The sequence below is a fragment of the Trachurus trachurus genome (assembly GCF_905171665.1).
Source record: "Trachurus trachurus genome assembly, chromosome: 20".
Taxonomy (NCBI): domain Eukaryota; kingdom Metazoa; phylum Chordata; class Actinopteri; order Carangiformes; family Carangidae; genus Trachurus; species Trachurus trachurus.
Genome location: NC_139911.1, coordinates 23,413,674 through 23,431,491, shown reverse-complemented (window position 1 = coordinate 23,431,491; position 17,818 = coordinate 23,413,674). Strand labels below are relative to the sequence as shown.

The 17,818-nt window shown below is 45.0% G+C and overlaps 2 protein-coding genes across 2 annotated transcripts in view; one reads left to right on the top strand and one right to left on the bottom strand.

Moving 5' to 3' along the window:
- acvr2ba (activin A receptor type 2Ba) overlaps nucleotides 1-15,048 on the bottom strand; it is a 42,518-nt gene extending 27,470 nt beyond the window's left edge. The window contains exon 1 of the mRNA XM_083995821.1: nucleotides 14,498-15,048. Within this exon, the coding sequence (XP_083851947.1) occupies nucleotides 14,498-14,549 (52 nt within the window). The 5' untranslated portion in view covers nucleotides 14,550-15,048. The remainder of the gene's footprint in view (nucleotides 1-14,497) is intronic.
- The window catches only part of LOC311003559 (protein NLRC3-like), a gene marked incomplete at both ends in the record, with an annotated part of 385,386 nt that overhangs the window by 191,457 nt on the left and 176,111 nt on the right, over nucleotides 1-17,818 (top strand). The window lies entirely within an intron of this gene.

The window sequence follows — 17,818 nt, the reverse complement described above, 5'->3', positions numbered from 1 at the left end:
GTGACATCATCCAGGTCAGAGGTCAGTAGGTCAGTAGGTCAGTAGGTCAATCTACAGACCCCGGATGATGATAACAGGAAATCCCAGACTCAATAGGGAACAGCACTAGAAAATCATAACAACATATTGGTGAAATGCGTTATTCAGAGGCTGCATGTTGGTGCCCCAGTCAATCACTACCATTGTGGAAATACGCAGCGCTGGAACGGATCTAAACATGGTCTGAAGGATCCTGACGACACCACAGTTATCTGGCTGAGTAAACGACGTGTTTAATGCCAGAAATAAGGTCCAGGTTGTAAAACACGTCACTACTCCTTTAAAGAACTCTGAAGAGAAAACGTTGCTCCAGACAAAATACCACCCTGAAACTTTGTTACAACACCACATGTGATTGTGCACGAGGCCGAGCGCGCACGTGACTCTTCACGTTTTAACAGCTGATAAGGAGTCGTCGTTCAGTCTGATGCAATCCAAACAGACCACCACGGCATTTGGGGGGGTGGGGGGTGGGGGCAGATAAGATGACCAGCATGTGTGTGTTTTGTTGTTGTTGTCCAGACAACATCTGCCCCCGCCATCTCTGAGACACCAGACAGGACACACACACTCCCAGACTGGGCCCCCCATCCCCGGACAAATGGCAGAAGAGAGAGAGAGGGAGAGGGAGTCATTCCTCTGGTCCTTGAGGGAGAGAGAGGGGGGGTGGGGGGTGAGAGAGGAAACAAATGAGGAGACGGGGGAGGAGGAGGAGGGACAGAGGAGGAGAGGAGCCGTCACTTTGTCAATGAAAAAGAGTTGCACACTCCCCCACACCCCCCCATCTGTCACAGTTAGACTTCAGCCCAACACAATGCACACCAACACTTTACTGTTGTTATTCTATACCATGAGCTCGCAGCCTGCTCGGCCCTGATTGGACGGTTTGAAAGGAGCGGGACACGTCCTGCAGTGTGTGTGTGTGTGTGTGTGTTCTGATAAAGTGTCCTGGACTCCATTGTTGCTCCAAATAGCATGAGCCAGATAACACTTTATCAGCCCCGGTACATACATACACACACACACAGTCTTTATCAGTATGCTGTCCCACATGACTGACTGGTTACTGACTTGTTCATCTCTATTCTGAACATCCGTCTTCTCTCTAAAGGCTGAAATCTAAATGTGTCTCCTCCTGTGGCGGGAGCGTCTGTCCACTCAGAGACGTCTGGATTTATTTGTTAGGATTTCTGCCTTTACTCCTCATTAATACTGTGCAGACAAACCACACTGAAGAATCAGTTAAAGGGATACTTCACGCAAAATCGATAATTCGCCACTTTTCTACTCATCGTCATGCCAAAGAAGGTGTTTGGAGAACTTTCAGAGTTATCAAAATGCTTTTGGGTCGATTGAACGATAAGACAGCAGCCGACAGATACATGCTTAATGTTGGGTGCAACAAAGTCACTGTTAACAAAATCTGCATCTGTCCCTTCAAATTTAAAGGGACAACGAGGAGTTTCTCCATCGGCATAACGAAAAATTCTGTGACAATAAAAAAGTCTCATGTGGATGAATCTCCGCTACCCACACTTGTTAATGGGCCCATTTTTGATAAATATATCGTTTTGTCTCTATCGTTATTTTGTTATTATTAGTGGTGGCGGAAACGCTGGGCGAGCCGACCAGCGTTTCTTTACTTTCGGTTTTGCGGACGCTGCCCGGCGCGTCATGAGAATAACGCCGCCGAATCACCGTTTATGGTCGGAACTACGATGGTATGTGATCGTCTTTGAACCTCTGACTTTAATTCTTGATGAATGAAAACATGAGTCTGTCTTGCGCCGGTCAAAGAATTTTACGGTGCGCGCGGAGGCTCATAAATGTAGTGTGGAAACACTTTGCTTTTCCAAAACTCCTCGTTGTCCCTTTAAGTGTGTGTCTGTTTGGAGCAGCTGCTGACAGATGTGCAGCTGCAGTGACAGTTTCCTCATCACTAAACCTGAGTCACCATCAGATCCTCCCTCACTCACGTCGTGACGATGGGACAACGTCTCTTGGACATATATTATATATTCTGTGTTTTTCCTCTCTTTAACCGCCTCGTTTCAGTTTTTGCTGGTTGGCAATCATCTGGTGCACCCGCTGTTTCTCCCTGGGGCTCGCTCACTCTCGATCCGCATATACGGTAAATAAATATTATATAATATATTCTGGAGTGCATATGGTCATTGTCCCCACCACTTTTCAAAGTAAACCGACGCTCTTGAGTAGCTCCCAGTGGTTGCGCAAGATTTGTTGCGAGATGTTCTTCCATGTTTACATCATACATCCAATGGTCAACGAACATCTTGCAGCAAATCTTGCGCATGTGCACAAATATCAACAGAGCCACTGGGAGCTACTGCTACAACAAGGCTAAAAACAGAGATCACATTCATTTTTTCCAAACAACCTTTTCATGTGGCGGCTTCAGGACACTTGGGTCAGTACAGACAACAGTATGGAGGTATCTGGATGTTTCATAGTGTGTGTTTTGGATGATTCAAAGTGAACTCTATCCACCACCATTATATGAAAATCCGTTGCCAGCCGGACCCCCCCTGGAACTCCAAAAGCGTTTTGATAACTCTGAAAGTTCTCAGAACCCTTCCCTGGCATGACGGTGAGTAGAAAATTAGTGAATTATGGATTTTGGGTGAAGTATCCCTTTAACTAATAATCCACACATCATATCTAACGGGTTTCACACACACACTTTGAACATTTTGACATATGAATTAACTACAATTACATGAATGCTAAAAGATTTGGGTGCACTGGCCCTTTAATGAAAGTCTTCACAACAAATCCAACACATCATCAGTTTACATCCACCTGCCTGAGGACACAAAGATGTTCCACAGGTAAGATGCTCTGCTCCCTCACTGTCTGCTCGTCTGCAAACTACGGAGGCCCTGAGAGCTCAATACACTGCAGCTTCACAAAGCACAAGCAAACACACTCAGCATCAGTCTGACAACACATGAGAGGGGGAAAAACACGACAACAGTAGACACACACACACAGATGACTGCAGCTAGAACAGATGGACATTTTGATCCATTTAAATACTCAAGTTCTCCAATTACCCCTGATTGTTTCCCCCTATTGTTGTGGAACAGCCCACATGGTCTTACCCCTCGACACATTGTAGCTAATGGAAATGATGTCAAAGAGACAATCGAGTGGAGAAACACACTGTGAATGTGAGTGTGTGGCAGCTGCAGCGCCTCAGGAGAAACCAGGAGCTTCTGTTAAATCACAACACCTCAAGTCTACCTGTCACCCCTCAGACCCCCACCAGTCTGCAAGACCCTCTCCCTCCAAACCACTGATGACTTCTTTATCTTATTTGTTTAAAGCTATAGCATGTATTTGATTAAACTTTTATTGTTGCATGACCTTCATTTCCAATTTTTCCAGTTGCACAAAACAACCCAGAGTCTTCCTCTTAAAGGAATAGTTCACTCAAAATTGAAATTTCACTCATTATCTACTCACCCTCATGTCGACTAAGGGCTGGGAGAAGAGAGTCTCAGAGTTATCCGTGGCTTCTCTGAGTTACAGGGGGTCTCGGCGTAGCAGTGCATGTCCATATAACGGTTGCAAATGGATACCAACTGTCTTCATAACAAAAAGACACACCAAAAACCATCCAAATACCTCCATGCTGCTCGTATGTAATGTCCGTCTTGAAGTATTGAAGCCCCGAAATGTGAAATTGTTCTGAAAAAAAGTAATCGTCCAAATCTCGCGAGATTTGCGCCAGCGTCAGTGCGATTACTGACGCCGGCGCAAATCGCGCGAGATTTGGACAGACCAGGAAGAGGAGCTTCCGCTGCAAACAAGCTTGAAATATAGACATATTTAATTAAATTTCGGAACAATTTCGCATTTTGGGGCTTCAATACAAGACGGACATTACATACGAGCAGCATGGAGGTATTTGGATGTTTTTTGGTGTGTCTTTTTGTTACAAAGACAGTATCATTTGCAACCGTTATATGGACATGCACTGCTATGCCGAGACCCCCTGTAACTCAGAGAAGCCACGGAGGACTCTGAAACTTCTCCCAGCCCTTAGTCCACATGAGGGTGAGTAGATAATGAGTGCAATTTGAATTTTGGGTGAACTATTCTTTTAAGGTTTCTGCTCCACCCCGGCCCCCTCCACCTGCTCCTACAGCTGCAGGTATGTGTTGCTGCGGTGTGAACGCCGGCCGAGCCGAGGTGTCACATTCTGAACACAGGAAGAGGAAAATCCATGAAAATCCAAAAAGTCCTGAACCCTGAAACCACAAGAAAACCTGCAACCTGATGTGGTTCTTCATGATCTCTGACAAAGGACTCTGGTTGTTCAGACTGTGGGACTAAAACACACACAGCTTTAGGTCTTAGAACCTTTAACACAGGTTTGGTTTGTTAAAGTGATCTTGGTTGTGTGGTAGAGTTTAGTAAAAACAAAGTGTCAGTCAGCTGTGAGGTGCAGACCAGACTGTCCTTTACAACTTCCCTCTGGTTATGATGTTCAAGCAGTTACACTGACTACACTACAAGTCCTGAATAACACAGGAAAAGCAGCATGTATTATTCTACTCAAGCTCCTGTTGACAGTTGGGCTGTGTACAAACATGATATTAAAGGGAAAGTTCAACATTTTGGCAAATTGGCCTATTGCCATAATCCCTATCAGTAGGTTCATTACCTTTAATTGTGGGTGCAAGCTGCTTTTAGATCGGCGGGGCAGAGACGTGAGCTCTACACGCCGTGCGGTATTTCCGCCTTTCCCTCCTCAAACTCATCAAATACACAATCCAACAACTCCAAAATGCTCTCCTGGACAATTTGTGACCTGCACATTCACCACACTATGAAGTAATAAGTAACGAACGTTACAAGATAGAATTGTTTTAGAGGCAAATGTGTAGCAGGAACTACATTCCAGACACGGCTAACGTGACTTCAAAAGCGCAAGTAGTTTGCTTCATTTGTCATAATGTTACATAATTGCATGTTATCTCATAGTGTGGTGAATGTGCAGGTCACAACTTGTCCACCGGAGTGTTTTGGAGTTGTTGGGTTGTGTATTTGATGAGTTTGATGAGGGGAACATGGAAATACCATGTGCCTCCGTTGCGTTAGCTGAGCAGCTCACGTCTCTGCCCCACCGATCTAAGAACAGCTTGCACCGACAATTAAAGGTAATGAAGGTACTCCTAAAACTAGGGTTAGGGATAGGATTATGGGATAGGACTATGGCAATAAGCGAATTTGCCCAAATGTTGAAATATCCGTAGTAAGAATAGAGAATAGATGGATAGTTGTGCAGGTTGAGTTCCTGCCACAGGGCCTGTGTTCTCCTATCATGTGTCATGTATCATGTTTATGTTCACTTAACATGTGACTCACAAAGAAACCTCTGCAGTGTGTGTGTTTGTTTGTGTGTGTGTGTGTGTGTGTGTGTGTGTGTGTGTGTGTGTGTGTGTGTGTGTGTGTGTGTGTGTGTGTGTGTGTGTGTGTGTGTGGGGAGGGGGGTTATGATATAGACAGGGGGGGCTCTTCCACCACAGTATTGATCTCTGAGAAAGCAGGTCAGTGGTATTATTAGGGATCAGTGAGTGTAATGAAACGCTGCAGCTCAGTGACTGTCAACACTGCTGGATATCAACGCTACATACAGTAACTACTACAACAGAAACACCTTCACGCACCAAGTACTTTTTTAACCACTTAGACCGTAGGAAGTACGTTGACTGTGCTATTAATGCAGGATCTGTACCACTGATACTTTCACATGAGTACAGCATGTGTGTATGTAGCTGGACTTATAGAAAACACTCCTTCAAAGCAGCAGCAGCCTGGTTGGTTCTCATCCCCGCGCTGCCTCTGATGGACTCACAGCAGGGTGAGTCCACACCAACACTCTCACTTTGTTTTCCTCAGGTTGTTTGGCTGCAGGATGTTGTCGAGGCCTCATCACACTCTTTCAGGGCCTGACAGTCTCATGATTGTCTCTGAGCAAAACACACACACGCGCGCGCACACACAGCTTCCTCCACCAACAAAAGAAAAAAGCGAGGAGCTTCCACTGCAGCTGAAACTCTGGAGGAATCTGACGTGGATTTATCGCCTGCTTTCCTCCGAGCTGCTCCATCACTCCTAACGAGCAGCTTCTTCATACCTGCAGCTGCTCATACGTCTACATGTCTCGTATAATTAGGACCACACTGTGTTGGAGATTCTTGGAAATCCAAGCAACCAATCCAATGCAACTAAATACTAACTAACGTTTTGGGAAATTATGAGGAAATTCCTGGAAATGCTATAAATATTTCACAAATAATATGAACTTTCTATTGAGCCATTAATGAGCAGACCTCCTGCTTTTATTCTGAAATACTCCAGGCTGCTGATGCAGGAGGATAAATCCACCGACCCTGGTTTCAGATCAGCACTGTTTGCCTCTCTGGGTCTGCTCTTGACCCAACCCCTCCCCCCTCTTCTCCCCCCCCTCCTCCTGCAACTCTTCCTCTTGACCCCATGTCATCAATCTTGGGCAAGCTGTGCAGATGGGAGAAAAAAAACAAAAAAAAAAACAGGCACTAGCCCTTTAAATCTTGCTGGTAGCTACGGGCAACCCATCCCCCCATCATGCGCCCCCCTCGCTCCCCCCTCCTCGCTGGTGTTCAGGCCCTGCAGGGAGTGGTAGTAGTGAGGGGGCAGCTCACTGATCCAGACCACAGAACTAGTTTCAGACTCCACAGCAGTCAGAGTCTCACATGCAACACTGTTTACTACAGCAGCAGACAAAACCTAACACCACTGGATGGAATGACAATATGAAAACTGACCACACACCTGCCACCTGTCCAGCACCGTGCTCTCAAAGCAGAAAACACCAAATACATTTACATGACAGTTTAAAAAAAAACGAATTATTGCCTTAATCCGACTATAACTGGACAACTGAAGTGCATGTTAAAGGGACATTGTGTAACTTCTCCTGTTGTCTATTTAAATCGATTATTTGGTTCAAAAGTCTGTTTTTCATTAAAGGGACAACGAGGAGTTTATCCATCGGCAGATCGAAAAATTCCGCGACATTAAAAAATTATCATGTTAATGTCGATGAATCTATGTTACTCACACTTGTTAATGGCTCCATTTTCGATAAATATATCGTTTTGTCTCTATCGTTATTTTGTTATTATTAGTGGTGGCGGAAATGCTGGGCGAGCCGACCAGCGTTTCTTTACTTTCGGTTTCGTGGCGAGTCATGAGAATAACGCCGCCGAATCGCCGTTTATGGTCGGAACTACGGCGGTATGTGATCGTCTTCCAACCTCTGACTTTAATTCTTGATGAATGAAAACATGAGTCTGTCTTGCGCCGGTCAAAGAATTTCACGGTGCGCGGAGGCTCATAAATGTAGTGTGAAAACACTTCGCTTTTCCAAAACTCCTTGTTGTCCCTTTAATCAGTAATCCCCCCCATCAACAAAGTGAAGTGTTCCTTTCAGCTCTGAATGAGCCGTTCATATCATTCATATCTCCATGGAGCGGGTAAGCTCGGTGCTGCTGCTATGTGGTGTCTCCATGTTTTTACGTTCAGTGGCAGCGTGACGGTAGGAAACCACGGAAACTCAGCGGAGACACCGGAGCTGTCGGCTAAGGTCGAGGTGGCGTCACCGCGGTAACGCAGTGAGGAGGAATGGAGCGTTACACTGATGCTGCATTCACCTGCAGTCGGGCAGACGGCTGTCGCTAACAAACCAGATGTCATTTTAGTCACAGAAGTCGAGAGAAAGCCGGTAAAACGTGGGTCAGGTAAACAATATGACATCGCCATGACAACATATTGTCACGTGTATTGTTTTGCCTCGTGCTGATGGACCACTTGTTTACATAGAGGCTTGTTTATGCCGTTACGTGCAGCGGCTGTCATCCGTCTGCCGTCTGCCCAATTTCACGTGAATGCAGCATGAAAAATACCATTGAGTTGCTTGTGATATACAACCACAGTGCTAGATGGGAGTAATTCCTACACAATGTGCCTTTAACGTTTAAAATTCTGAATATTTGAACAAAGCTTAGTCAGAAATGAATAAACTCAACTTCAGAGGAAAATCCAACACAAAGTACACAACTATACAAGGCTACAAAGGCACTGCAGTAATTAAGGGATTGCAGCTCAATAAAAACATGAAATCAGATCAGATAAGAAATCAACAGTGTGGACACACACTGCTCTGAAAGAGGAGCACTGTGATACCAGTGGATTAACTGTTAGCATTAACTGCTCTGGTGTTTAATTCAGATGATCAGCACATACACAAACCTCAATGCAAACGCACACGCACACTTTTACTTTTAGCGAACGCAGCATGACTTTGAGCTGACTGTGTGCTGTCACAGGCAACACAAGGACGAAAGACGCCAGTTTGTGCTTTGTGGTCAATATAGGTGCACACACACACACACACACACAGCTGTCATTGGAAATAACAGTACACGCCGAGACCTGCTTACACTGCAGCGCTGGCTTCTCATTAAGACGCCAGTGCTCAGTGTCTGACAGCCATGACACACAATTACTTTTACTATTTTACTACCGAGTGAAAGTTAAGATCTTCTCCATCGTAGTCATCATCAGTAGGTGTCTGATTGGTCCAGATTCTTCCTTTGTCATAAACAACCATCTGCACAGACCAGAACCACCAGGAACCCTGCAGCAGATGGTCTGGTTCTCAAACAGACCTGGTCTTGAGTTAGTCTCGCCTTGGATTCACACTGTAAGGTTTGACCTGATGGTGGAGCTTCGGGAAACAGGTTCATCCTCTGAGGAGCAGGACTGAGATCCATGAGAAAACACCATGACTGTAACACCAGTCAATAATCAATAATCCTAAAACCTACAGAGTTCTGATCTGCATGTTTAGTGTTGAGCTCTCAGGGCCACCGTACAAAGCAACAAAACATGACTTCATCAGCGCTACACTCCGTCAGAAGCACTGCAGCTCTGAACATTGAATCGATTACAAATCTCATATCAGTTCAGTATCCAGGTACAATTTATCATCAGACCGCTGGAGCGCCGTCTCTCCTGACCTCCCTGTGTGAGTGTGTGTGTGTGTGTATTGATTAGGAGGTAAGGCGGACGAAGAGGAGGAAGAAGAAGAAAACCGTTTTCCACAGCAGCCAATAAACACACACTCTCTCTCTTCCAACTGAGCAAACCTGCTGCTGCAGCTCCTCAGGGTTCTCACTGTGAAACACACACACACACACCTTCAGTCTGTGTGTGTAGTAACACTGCAACACATTTAATCAAAACTAGTCATCTAGAAGCATCTATACATCCATAACTGTGGAAATACACAACGTTCAATATAAAAACATTATGATAAACTTAAAGCCCCAGTGTGTAACTTATTTGGCTTTTTATTAGCAAAAATCATATATTGCTTTCATAAATACGCCGGTGCATATTCTCATTTGTCCAGGTCATAGTATTTCAAAGGAGGTTAAATCGAAAGCAACTGGACTTAGTTATTTGTCTAGGAAGACGTTGGAGTCACTTGCCACTTTGGCAAGTGACTCCAACGACTGTCGTTAGAAAACAATAGGGCACTAACGAAGTCGAAACCAACTTCCCACCAATGACTGTCACTCCAACGACTGTCGTTGGCACTTGGAGCACAAAAGGGAACCAGTGACATCATCACCCTTGTGAAACGCCCACACAAGAGGTTAAATAGTGAGTCTCCACACCAGATAGTTGGACCAGTCCCAGCCTGGTCAGCTGCTACATGAACTGATGAAGCCTCTTGGATGAGAGGTGAAACATCTTCCTAGACAAATAACTAAGTCCAGTTGCTTTCGATTTAACCTCCTTTCATAAATACGTATTTCACTGAAGTGGAATCACATCCGCATACAAATGAAAGCAACCAACCGATGTCATTTAGACGCTTGTTTATCCTGTTACATGCAGCGTCTGTTGTCTGTCTGACGTCTGCCCGATTTCACGTGAATGCAACATCAAGAATACGTTCTGATATGCAACCGCACCACTAGATGGGGGGAATTCCTACATATTATACCTTTAAAACACAATGTAAATGTAAAAACTCAAGTGAAACATTCTAGACTCATGAGAAAGACAGAACCATAGTCCCATTCATCGCACTATAACAAGTTCAGTACTTGTTGTATTTTATTACATTATTGTGACAAACTAGTGGACAGTAACAAAGTACTTTGACTTGACTTTTTTTTTTTTACTTCTCACTTTTAACCCTAAACAAAATATTGTAAAAAACAGTTAAAAATGTTGTACTTTTGACTACAGGCCACCGTACATTTATTCTTTCTGAATGGAATGTTTTGAGCTACATTTTGTTCATCAAACATGATATTCTATACAAATAAAGGTGTTAATATGAATAGTAATAACTGCTGATCATACACACATACACAAACTAGCCATTAACAGGATAACACAATGAACAAGGATCAAAACAGGGCATTTCATAATCTCACTTTTGGCACAGACACATCTCTGGATGGCACAATGATGCGTATGTGTGATGATGTGATTGATTTTTTATGTTTAAAATGTATGAATAAAAATAATAACGACCCAAAGATTGACATAAAAGTAAAAACTATGACATCTACATCTCCAGATCAGACTCTTGAGGACACACTGTCCAAGAGACCATGTCAACATCAGAAGTCTTCGGATAACACAATAAACCCACTGCTGGAGACATGAGCCCATAGAACTAAGACTGTGATCTACACACACACACTGCTCACGGGCTCATTCAGTCACATTCATCTCACTGCTGACATCAGCATCACACACACACACACACACATCCTGGAAACCCTGTGTAAACAAAGCTGCAGAGGGGATCACACACGACTTTGATTCAACCTGCGCACACATTAAAAATGCATCAAAGCACCAAGGAAACATCACACACACACAGGACAATCAATCATGACGTGTCACTAACCTCCAGGTTGGTGCTTTTACCTAAAGACATTTTCAGTCTGTACTTTACTCAAGTATTGTTTCTGGAAACCTACTCTACATTTACAAGACAGCATGTGTTCATTTGACTCCCTTGCATTTCTCTTAAAGGGATATTTCAACATGTTGGCAATTTCGCCTATTGCCATAATCCCTTTAGTCTAGGTTCAATACTTTTAATTGTCAGTGCAAGCTGTTTTTAGATCGGCAGGGCAGAGACACAAGCTGCTCACCTAAGGGAACGGAGGCGAATGGTATTTCCACGTATCCTTCATCAAACTAAATACACAATCCAACAACTCCAAAACACTCGGGTGGACAAGTTGTGACCTGCATATTCACCACGCTATGAAATAATAACGTACAATATGTAACATTACGACACATGAAGCAAATGATCGGAACTACTTGCACTTTTGAAGTCACTCTGCCGAGCAGCCGAGTCCGCCTCGAAATCAACTCTGTTTGTAATGTTCCGTTATTATCTCACAGTGTGGTGAATGTGCAGGTCACATCTTCTCCACCAGAGCGTTTTGGAGTTGTGTATTTGATGAGTTTGATGAGGGAACGGCGTGCAGAGCTCACGTCTCTGCCCTGCTGATCTAAAAACAGCTTGCACCTACAATTAAAGGTAATGAACCTACTCCTAAAACTATAGGGATTATGGCAATAGGCAAATTAGCCAAAATGTTGAACTATCCCTTTAAGTACCTTTACTTTGAAGCAGCGGAAAGAATTTTCTTTTACTTTGAAAAGGTGATAGACCACAAACTGTGCACATCACAGGAGAAGAAGTTGTAAGAGCCAAGTCCTCCACTGTCAGTGAAGTCTGAACTTGTCAATGCTGCGTTAGATACAGATGGAGGAGGAGACCATGGTCTGATCTGTGAAGCAACCTGAGGCCTTCAGACTGAACTACACTTGCCTGTAAGGAAAACACTGAGGTGGAAGATGTTTGTCTGTGTATGTCTGCTATATGCTCCAATGGTCCCAACCATTATTTTTTTATTGTGGTATCAGGAAAAACAGGAAGAGGAGAATGGTGATCTGACAGTGATTAGGGCAACAAGAACTTCCTCTTTCTGAACACCTCCATCACCAAGGAGATGGTCATGGACTTTCAGAGGGCTAGGTCCACCAGTCACCATACTCTATCTATCTATCTATCTATCTATCTATCTATCTATCTATCTATCTATCTATCTATCTATCTATCTATCTATCCCACTCAGCTTTAAACTGCTCTTCAGAAACCTATGGGTGACATCACAGCAGGTGTGTCCATATTTTATCACAATCTGATCACAGCGCTGTTAGCACTGTAAATGTTTTGCTGCTACAGAGGCAAAAATCACATCACCATCATCATCATCATCATCATCACCTCATTTCAGTGAAGATGAAGAGTAGCTGAACTGTAACCAGGAATGAGACTCAAAAATATCAGCACACACTGACAACACACAGGCTGCAGTCGGGGTTTTAATGAAAACACTTGGACTCTGTAAATATTGTGTGCTGTAGCTGCCGTCCCTCCTCTCCCCCTGCTCCTCTGACTGTGTGTGTGTGTTAGTGTGAGCTCTAAACCTGATGAAAAATACAGAGGAAGCGTTCAGATGAAGCCGTCCCCATCGATGCCAAACTGTGATTGGTCAGGACTGTGCTGATGGAAGCCAGCCGCCCTCTGACCTCACAATCAAACCAAAGCCTGTTAACAACACTGTTTCCATAGAAATAACATTAGAGATGCTGATGCTGAGCCAACAACACTGGCACTGTGTTTGTAAAGCTCTGAAAACAGAGTCATGGTAGATGTTGCTGCTGTTACCGTGACGACTAACGTAAAACCTTAAATGTCCTCTGGTTCAGTTTGCGGATGAATGAATGTGTCTTCAGCAGTGTGCATGAAGTGGTTGTGTTTTTAGATTAGATTTTGCCTCTCCAACACACCTGTCTTCATACTTTCCTCCATTATTTTGCCCATACCACTGGGAGCTATGAACTCTGCTGACCTCACTACTGACCAACAGGCTATCTCTCTCACACACACATGAACAAGCAGAAAACTGGACAAACACGTTACTTAAAGGAGAATTCCGGTCATTTCTGACCCCTAAATCGTCGCCCTGATGGTGTGTCATACGGATTCCAGTCATGTACCATAGATGAATGTTTTTTGAGTGTTTGTTGTGGTTGAAAGAATTGCCCCCATACTTTAGCGTTGTGGCTATCCCTAGCACTGTCTAGCCATGGTGTAACTCTGGTTTGCCTGCATCAATTTTAGTGGTGTTTTTCGCTCCTCCCAACACTGGGTGACCATCAGGACAACGATTTAGGGGTCAAAAATGACCGGAATTCTCCTTTAAGACACAGCAGCATCACAGAGCTCCACGTGCAGACTGACAGAGCATCACATCACTGCAGGCGCCTGTGTAGTATTTTTCCAGCACGCACGCACGCACGCGCGCGCACATACACACGCCTCCCTGTACTTAGACGACCACATGACCGCGAGCTCACCGAGCTGCTTCATTCATCCGCCCGTGTCGTAGTAAAACGCGCGTGCATGGTGTGCAGGAGCGCGTGCGGGAGAGGGGGGAAATAAGAGCGATGGAGGGAGAAAGGCTCCCGGCTGCCTCCTTTTATCATCGATTATCGATCAGCCTTTGCATGCCTGAGCAGACAATGGAGCAGCAGTCTGCAGCCTGCAACGGCGCGCGCGCACAGGCACACACACACACACAGACACACACACACACACACGAAGCTCCAGAAATGCAGCCAAACACAACTGACAGTGAATGTGGATGCAGCTGCACCGAGGATCTGAGCGGTGCGTTCACGGTCCGCGGTGTCTCCTCCACTAAAGACACATTTGGGTTGTTTTTTTGCAGCCTGACATCATCAGTCACCTTTACACACCAGATCCACCACAGAGAGGAGACCACATCTGATCACTGATCCTGCACATGTCTAGGACTCGGCCCGGCCAGCACAAATACCCAAATACCCCCCCCTCCTCTCTCTCCTCCTCCTCCTCCACTCCCCCTCCCCTCTCCCTCTCCCTCTCTCCGCCATGTGCTGCTGCTGGAAAAATCCAACAGCGCTACGATCGCAGCTCACACAGATGACGAGATCCCCCTGAATATTATATAAATCTGTGCGGGATGTGGTGGCCCCGCGCGGGTGACTGATAACCACCGTGAAAACCCTCCCGTTTTCACGCGTGGAGCCACCACCGGGGGATCTGCTACAATAAAAAAAAAAGCGGAGGCGCGGTGGCTTCGGTCCGCTAGTGCCTCTGTGATAGCCTACTGCTGGTGTTTAGGTGTTGAGGGTGGGTGGGGGGGTAGAGGAGTTTGCAGGCTGCAGTGTTGCAACCTGCAGCACCTTTCACCCACAGGACAAACAGCGGCGGATCCATTCTCTTTACCTGCACACAAAGTTCCCAGCAGAAGTGCGCAGGTCAGCCAGGAGAGCCACATATTCCCTCTAGTTGGAGGCGGTCGCCGCTGCGCCGCCAGGTCGAGTCCCGCTGGCCCCCGGCTCCTCCGGAAACATTTAAAAGACAAGTTCAACAAGCAGCAAAGGGGACGCTGCGTAAAAAACAACAAAAACAAAAAACAAAAAACACGACCCCGCAGCCAGGCCCCGGGCTCCGAGAGCTAGAGCCTGTGTGTCCGGCAGGCTTTTGTTTGTAGTGTAGTGTAGTGTGGTGTGTGTAGTGTGGAATAATCCAGGCAGCAGCAGCCTCCACCTCCTCCTCGTCCTCTTCCTCCGAAACGCACCAGACCCAGAGCGACTCTACAGAGAAGTTCCCACCGGATCTGGAGCCATGCGGGGCGGACAGCAGCGGCGCTCCAGCCCGTCGGTCACTCACTCCCAGCCCGCTGATAGTTCCCACCGCAGCCCGCTGATAGTTCCCACCGCAGCCCGCGGAGAAAAAAAGCCAGCCACACAAAAAGCAGTCGGACGCGTGAGACAGTCCACACACCAGCTCTCCTCCTCTCTCTCTCTCTCTCTCTGTGACGCTCAGCGCTGCTCTCTCTCTCCCCCTCTCTCTGCCTGTCCTCCCGCTCCCTCTCTGTTCGGGGCTGCTGGGGACAAGCAGCAGGCACGAGGAAGCGTCAAGCTGCTCCTCCCGGGCGCGCGCCACCCGCGCTCTCTTTCAAAATAAAAGCACGGGGGCTCCTCTGTAACAGGACTAACTTGCAGCAGTGAGAGAAAGCCATCACTTAGCGACATGGACCATAATGAAGTTCGTCCATAAAGTACTGCAAATCCAATTTTTCCCTGTTAAAAGGGTTTTCCATGGAGTTTTTCCTCAGTGGATGTGAGGATCTAAGGGCAGAGGATGTTGTTATGATGCCATGTAAAGCCCTTTGAGACAAGCTGTTTGTAAAAACGGGCTATACAAATAAAATTGCCTTGCCTTGCCTTGCCTTCTGTCCCGGGGTTGACATTAGAACAGATCAGAATTCAATTTAGTTTATTAAGGGACAGTGTCCAATCATTTGCAAGAAATGGGGAGATTTTTTTTTTTTTTTACTATCCTGTCCTGTTTTGGTCCCTGTCGTGAGATTTGTTCGGTCCTTTGTTTTCTGTTTGTCTGTTTTGGTTAGTGTATTGTCAGTGTATACATTGTGTATGCTATTGTCTGTTTCCATTAAAGAAAAAAAAGAAAGAAATGAGGAAATAGTTGCATCAGATTTAGCTAACTACTAATTTCCATCCACAGTCCCAACATTAGGCACACAACAGACACAGACCACAATCTAAAATACAAAGGAAAACCTGATTCATAAAATGACACAAATAAACAGTGGACAGCACAGAGACAATACAGACTCAATCAAACAGATTCAAAATTAGAAACGTGTTTAATGTTAAGTATACAAAGATTTGTCTTGGTATGGTGCAGACATATACCATAAAATGAACATATAGAACATAAACATAACTCCATGTAGCATATATAGCCCAGAAGATAGATTCACACTTAGAATTTGGATGTAAATGAAATGGAACATGAATCAGTGGTAGCCTACAAAAGGAATCTGTATTGTCTGTTGTCAACTGCACTTTGAACAATAATAGCCTAAATAAATAAAACACGCACCAGGTTTATTATAGTTTGCACATCTTTAAATAATCTGCAGCCACCAGTGAAACACTGTGCTGCAGCAGCTCTGGATTCCCTCCCTCCAAGGGCTCTGTAAATAATTCACGTGCTGCATGAGAAACTGCAGAAATAGATTAGGCTATACCTTTATTCTGATAATCCATACCGGAAATTAGGTCTTTTGTTCCGACGGGCTTGACAGTGTTTGGTGCAGCCAGGCTGAACCGAGTCCAAGATGGCACCTAAAAAGAGAGAGGGGGAGAGAAAGAGGGAGGGAAGGAGAGGGAGAGGGAGAGGGAGAGAGCCCGGATGTTTAAGTACAAAGGCAGGAATGTAATGAAAGAGGCAGAAACATCATCCGCTCCTCCAGCAATGTAATGACTCTGTAAATTGAATAATATGGACATTATAATAATGTGGGCATCAGCAGTGACACTCAGCTCCCACATAAGCAGGATGGACAATTAACTCATATACAACACATGCAAATAATAATAATTTAAAAAAATCATCTGGGATCTAGTAGCTACAAATCAAAGTGAGGGGAAATCTTTTAAGAAAAACAACAGCTGGAGTTTATAGAGAGAAAGAGAGAGAGAGAGTCTGTATGTGTGTGTGTGTGTGTGTGTGTGTGTGTGTGTGTGTGTGTGTGTGTGTGTGTGTGTGTGTGTGTGTGTGTGAGAAAGACATTTTTCTGCCTCCCAGACTCGTATTCAGCACCACCGTCAGACATGAGAGCAGCATCACCACAAGGAGAGGTAGTAGTAGTAGTGGTGGTGTAGAATGTAATTATCCAATCAGAGGAGTTTTCATTAAGTCTTAGCTGGTCCACGTCATAACCAACCATCTCCTTTTATCCTCTGAAAACCACCTGCATCACTGTTCCAAGGCTCATTTGAATGTCTCCTTTCCCAAGATTCATTGCATGTAGGTGATGAAAGTCAAAAACACCAACAGAGATGGAAAGGATTACATTGTTAAGGGATAATTGCCGTTTTTTTTTTTTTTTTTTTTTTTTTTTTTTTTTTACAATTCTAGCATAAAATACGATCATTTACTCACCCAGATAACTTTGGTGTCATTCAAAGTCGTTCCGACGAAATTAGATCCAGCCGAGAGCCGCGTATCCATATAATGTGAGTCTATAGGGCAGCGCAATGCAGCCTCTAAATAACCGCGAAACTCGTTCATTCACCAATATTTTGTTATGATAGGCTAGTGCTATTCCCCTCTGAGTCCGGGGTTAGCTGTTATCAACATTCAGGGTCTGTAGGTTGACCTACTGACCTCTGACCTGGATGATGGCTTGTTGACGGCTTGTTGCTACCGCTAATGCTACGGTTCGTTTCTGTGTGTTTCCAACTTGTCAGAACAAAATGAGCAGCTGGACGAAGTTCAGCTTCGACAACCTGGACTTACTAAAGCTCCGGCTAGTTGAGCTAAAAATGGACCCGAATGCCGAAGCAGAATGATTATTATCAGAATGAGCCAGGCAGCGCTCGGAGATGACATTATCCAGGTCAGAGGTCAGTAGGTCAACCTACAGACCCCGGATGTTGATAACAGCTAACCCCGGACACAGAGGGGAACAGCACTAGTGTATCATAACAAAATATTGGTGTAATGAAAGAC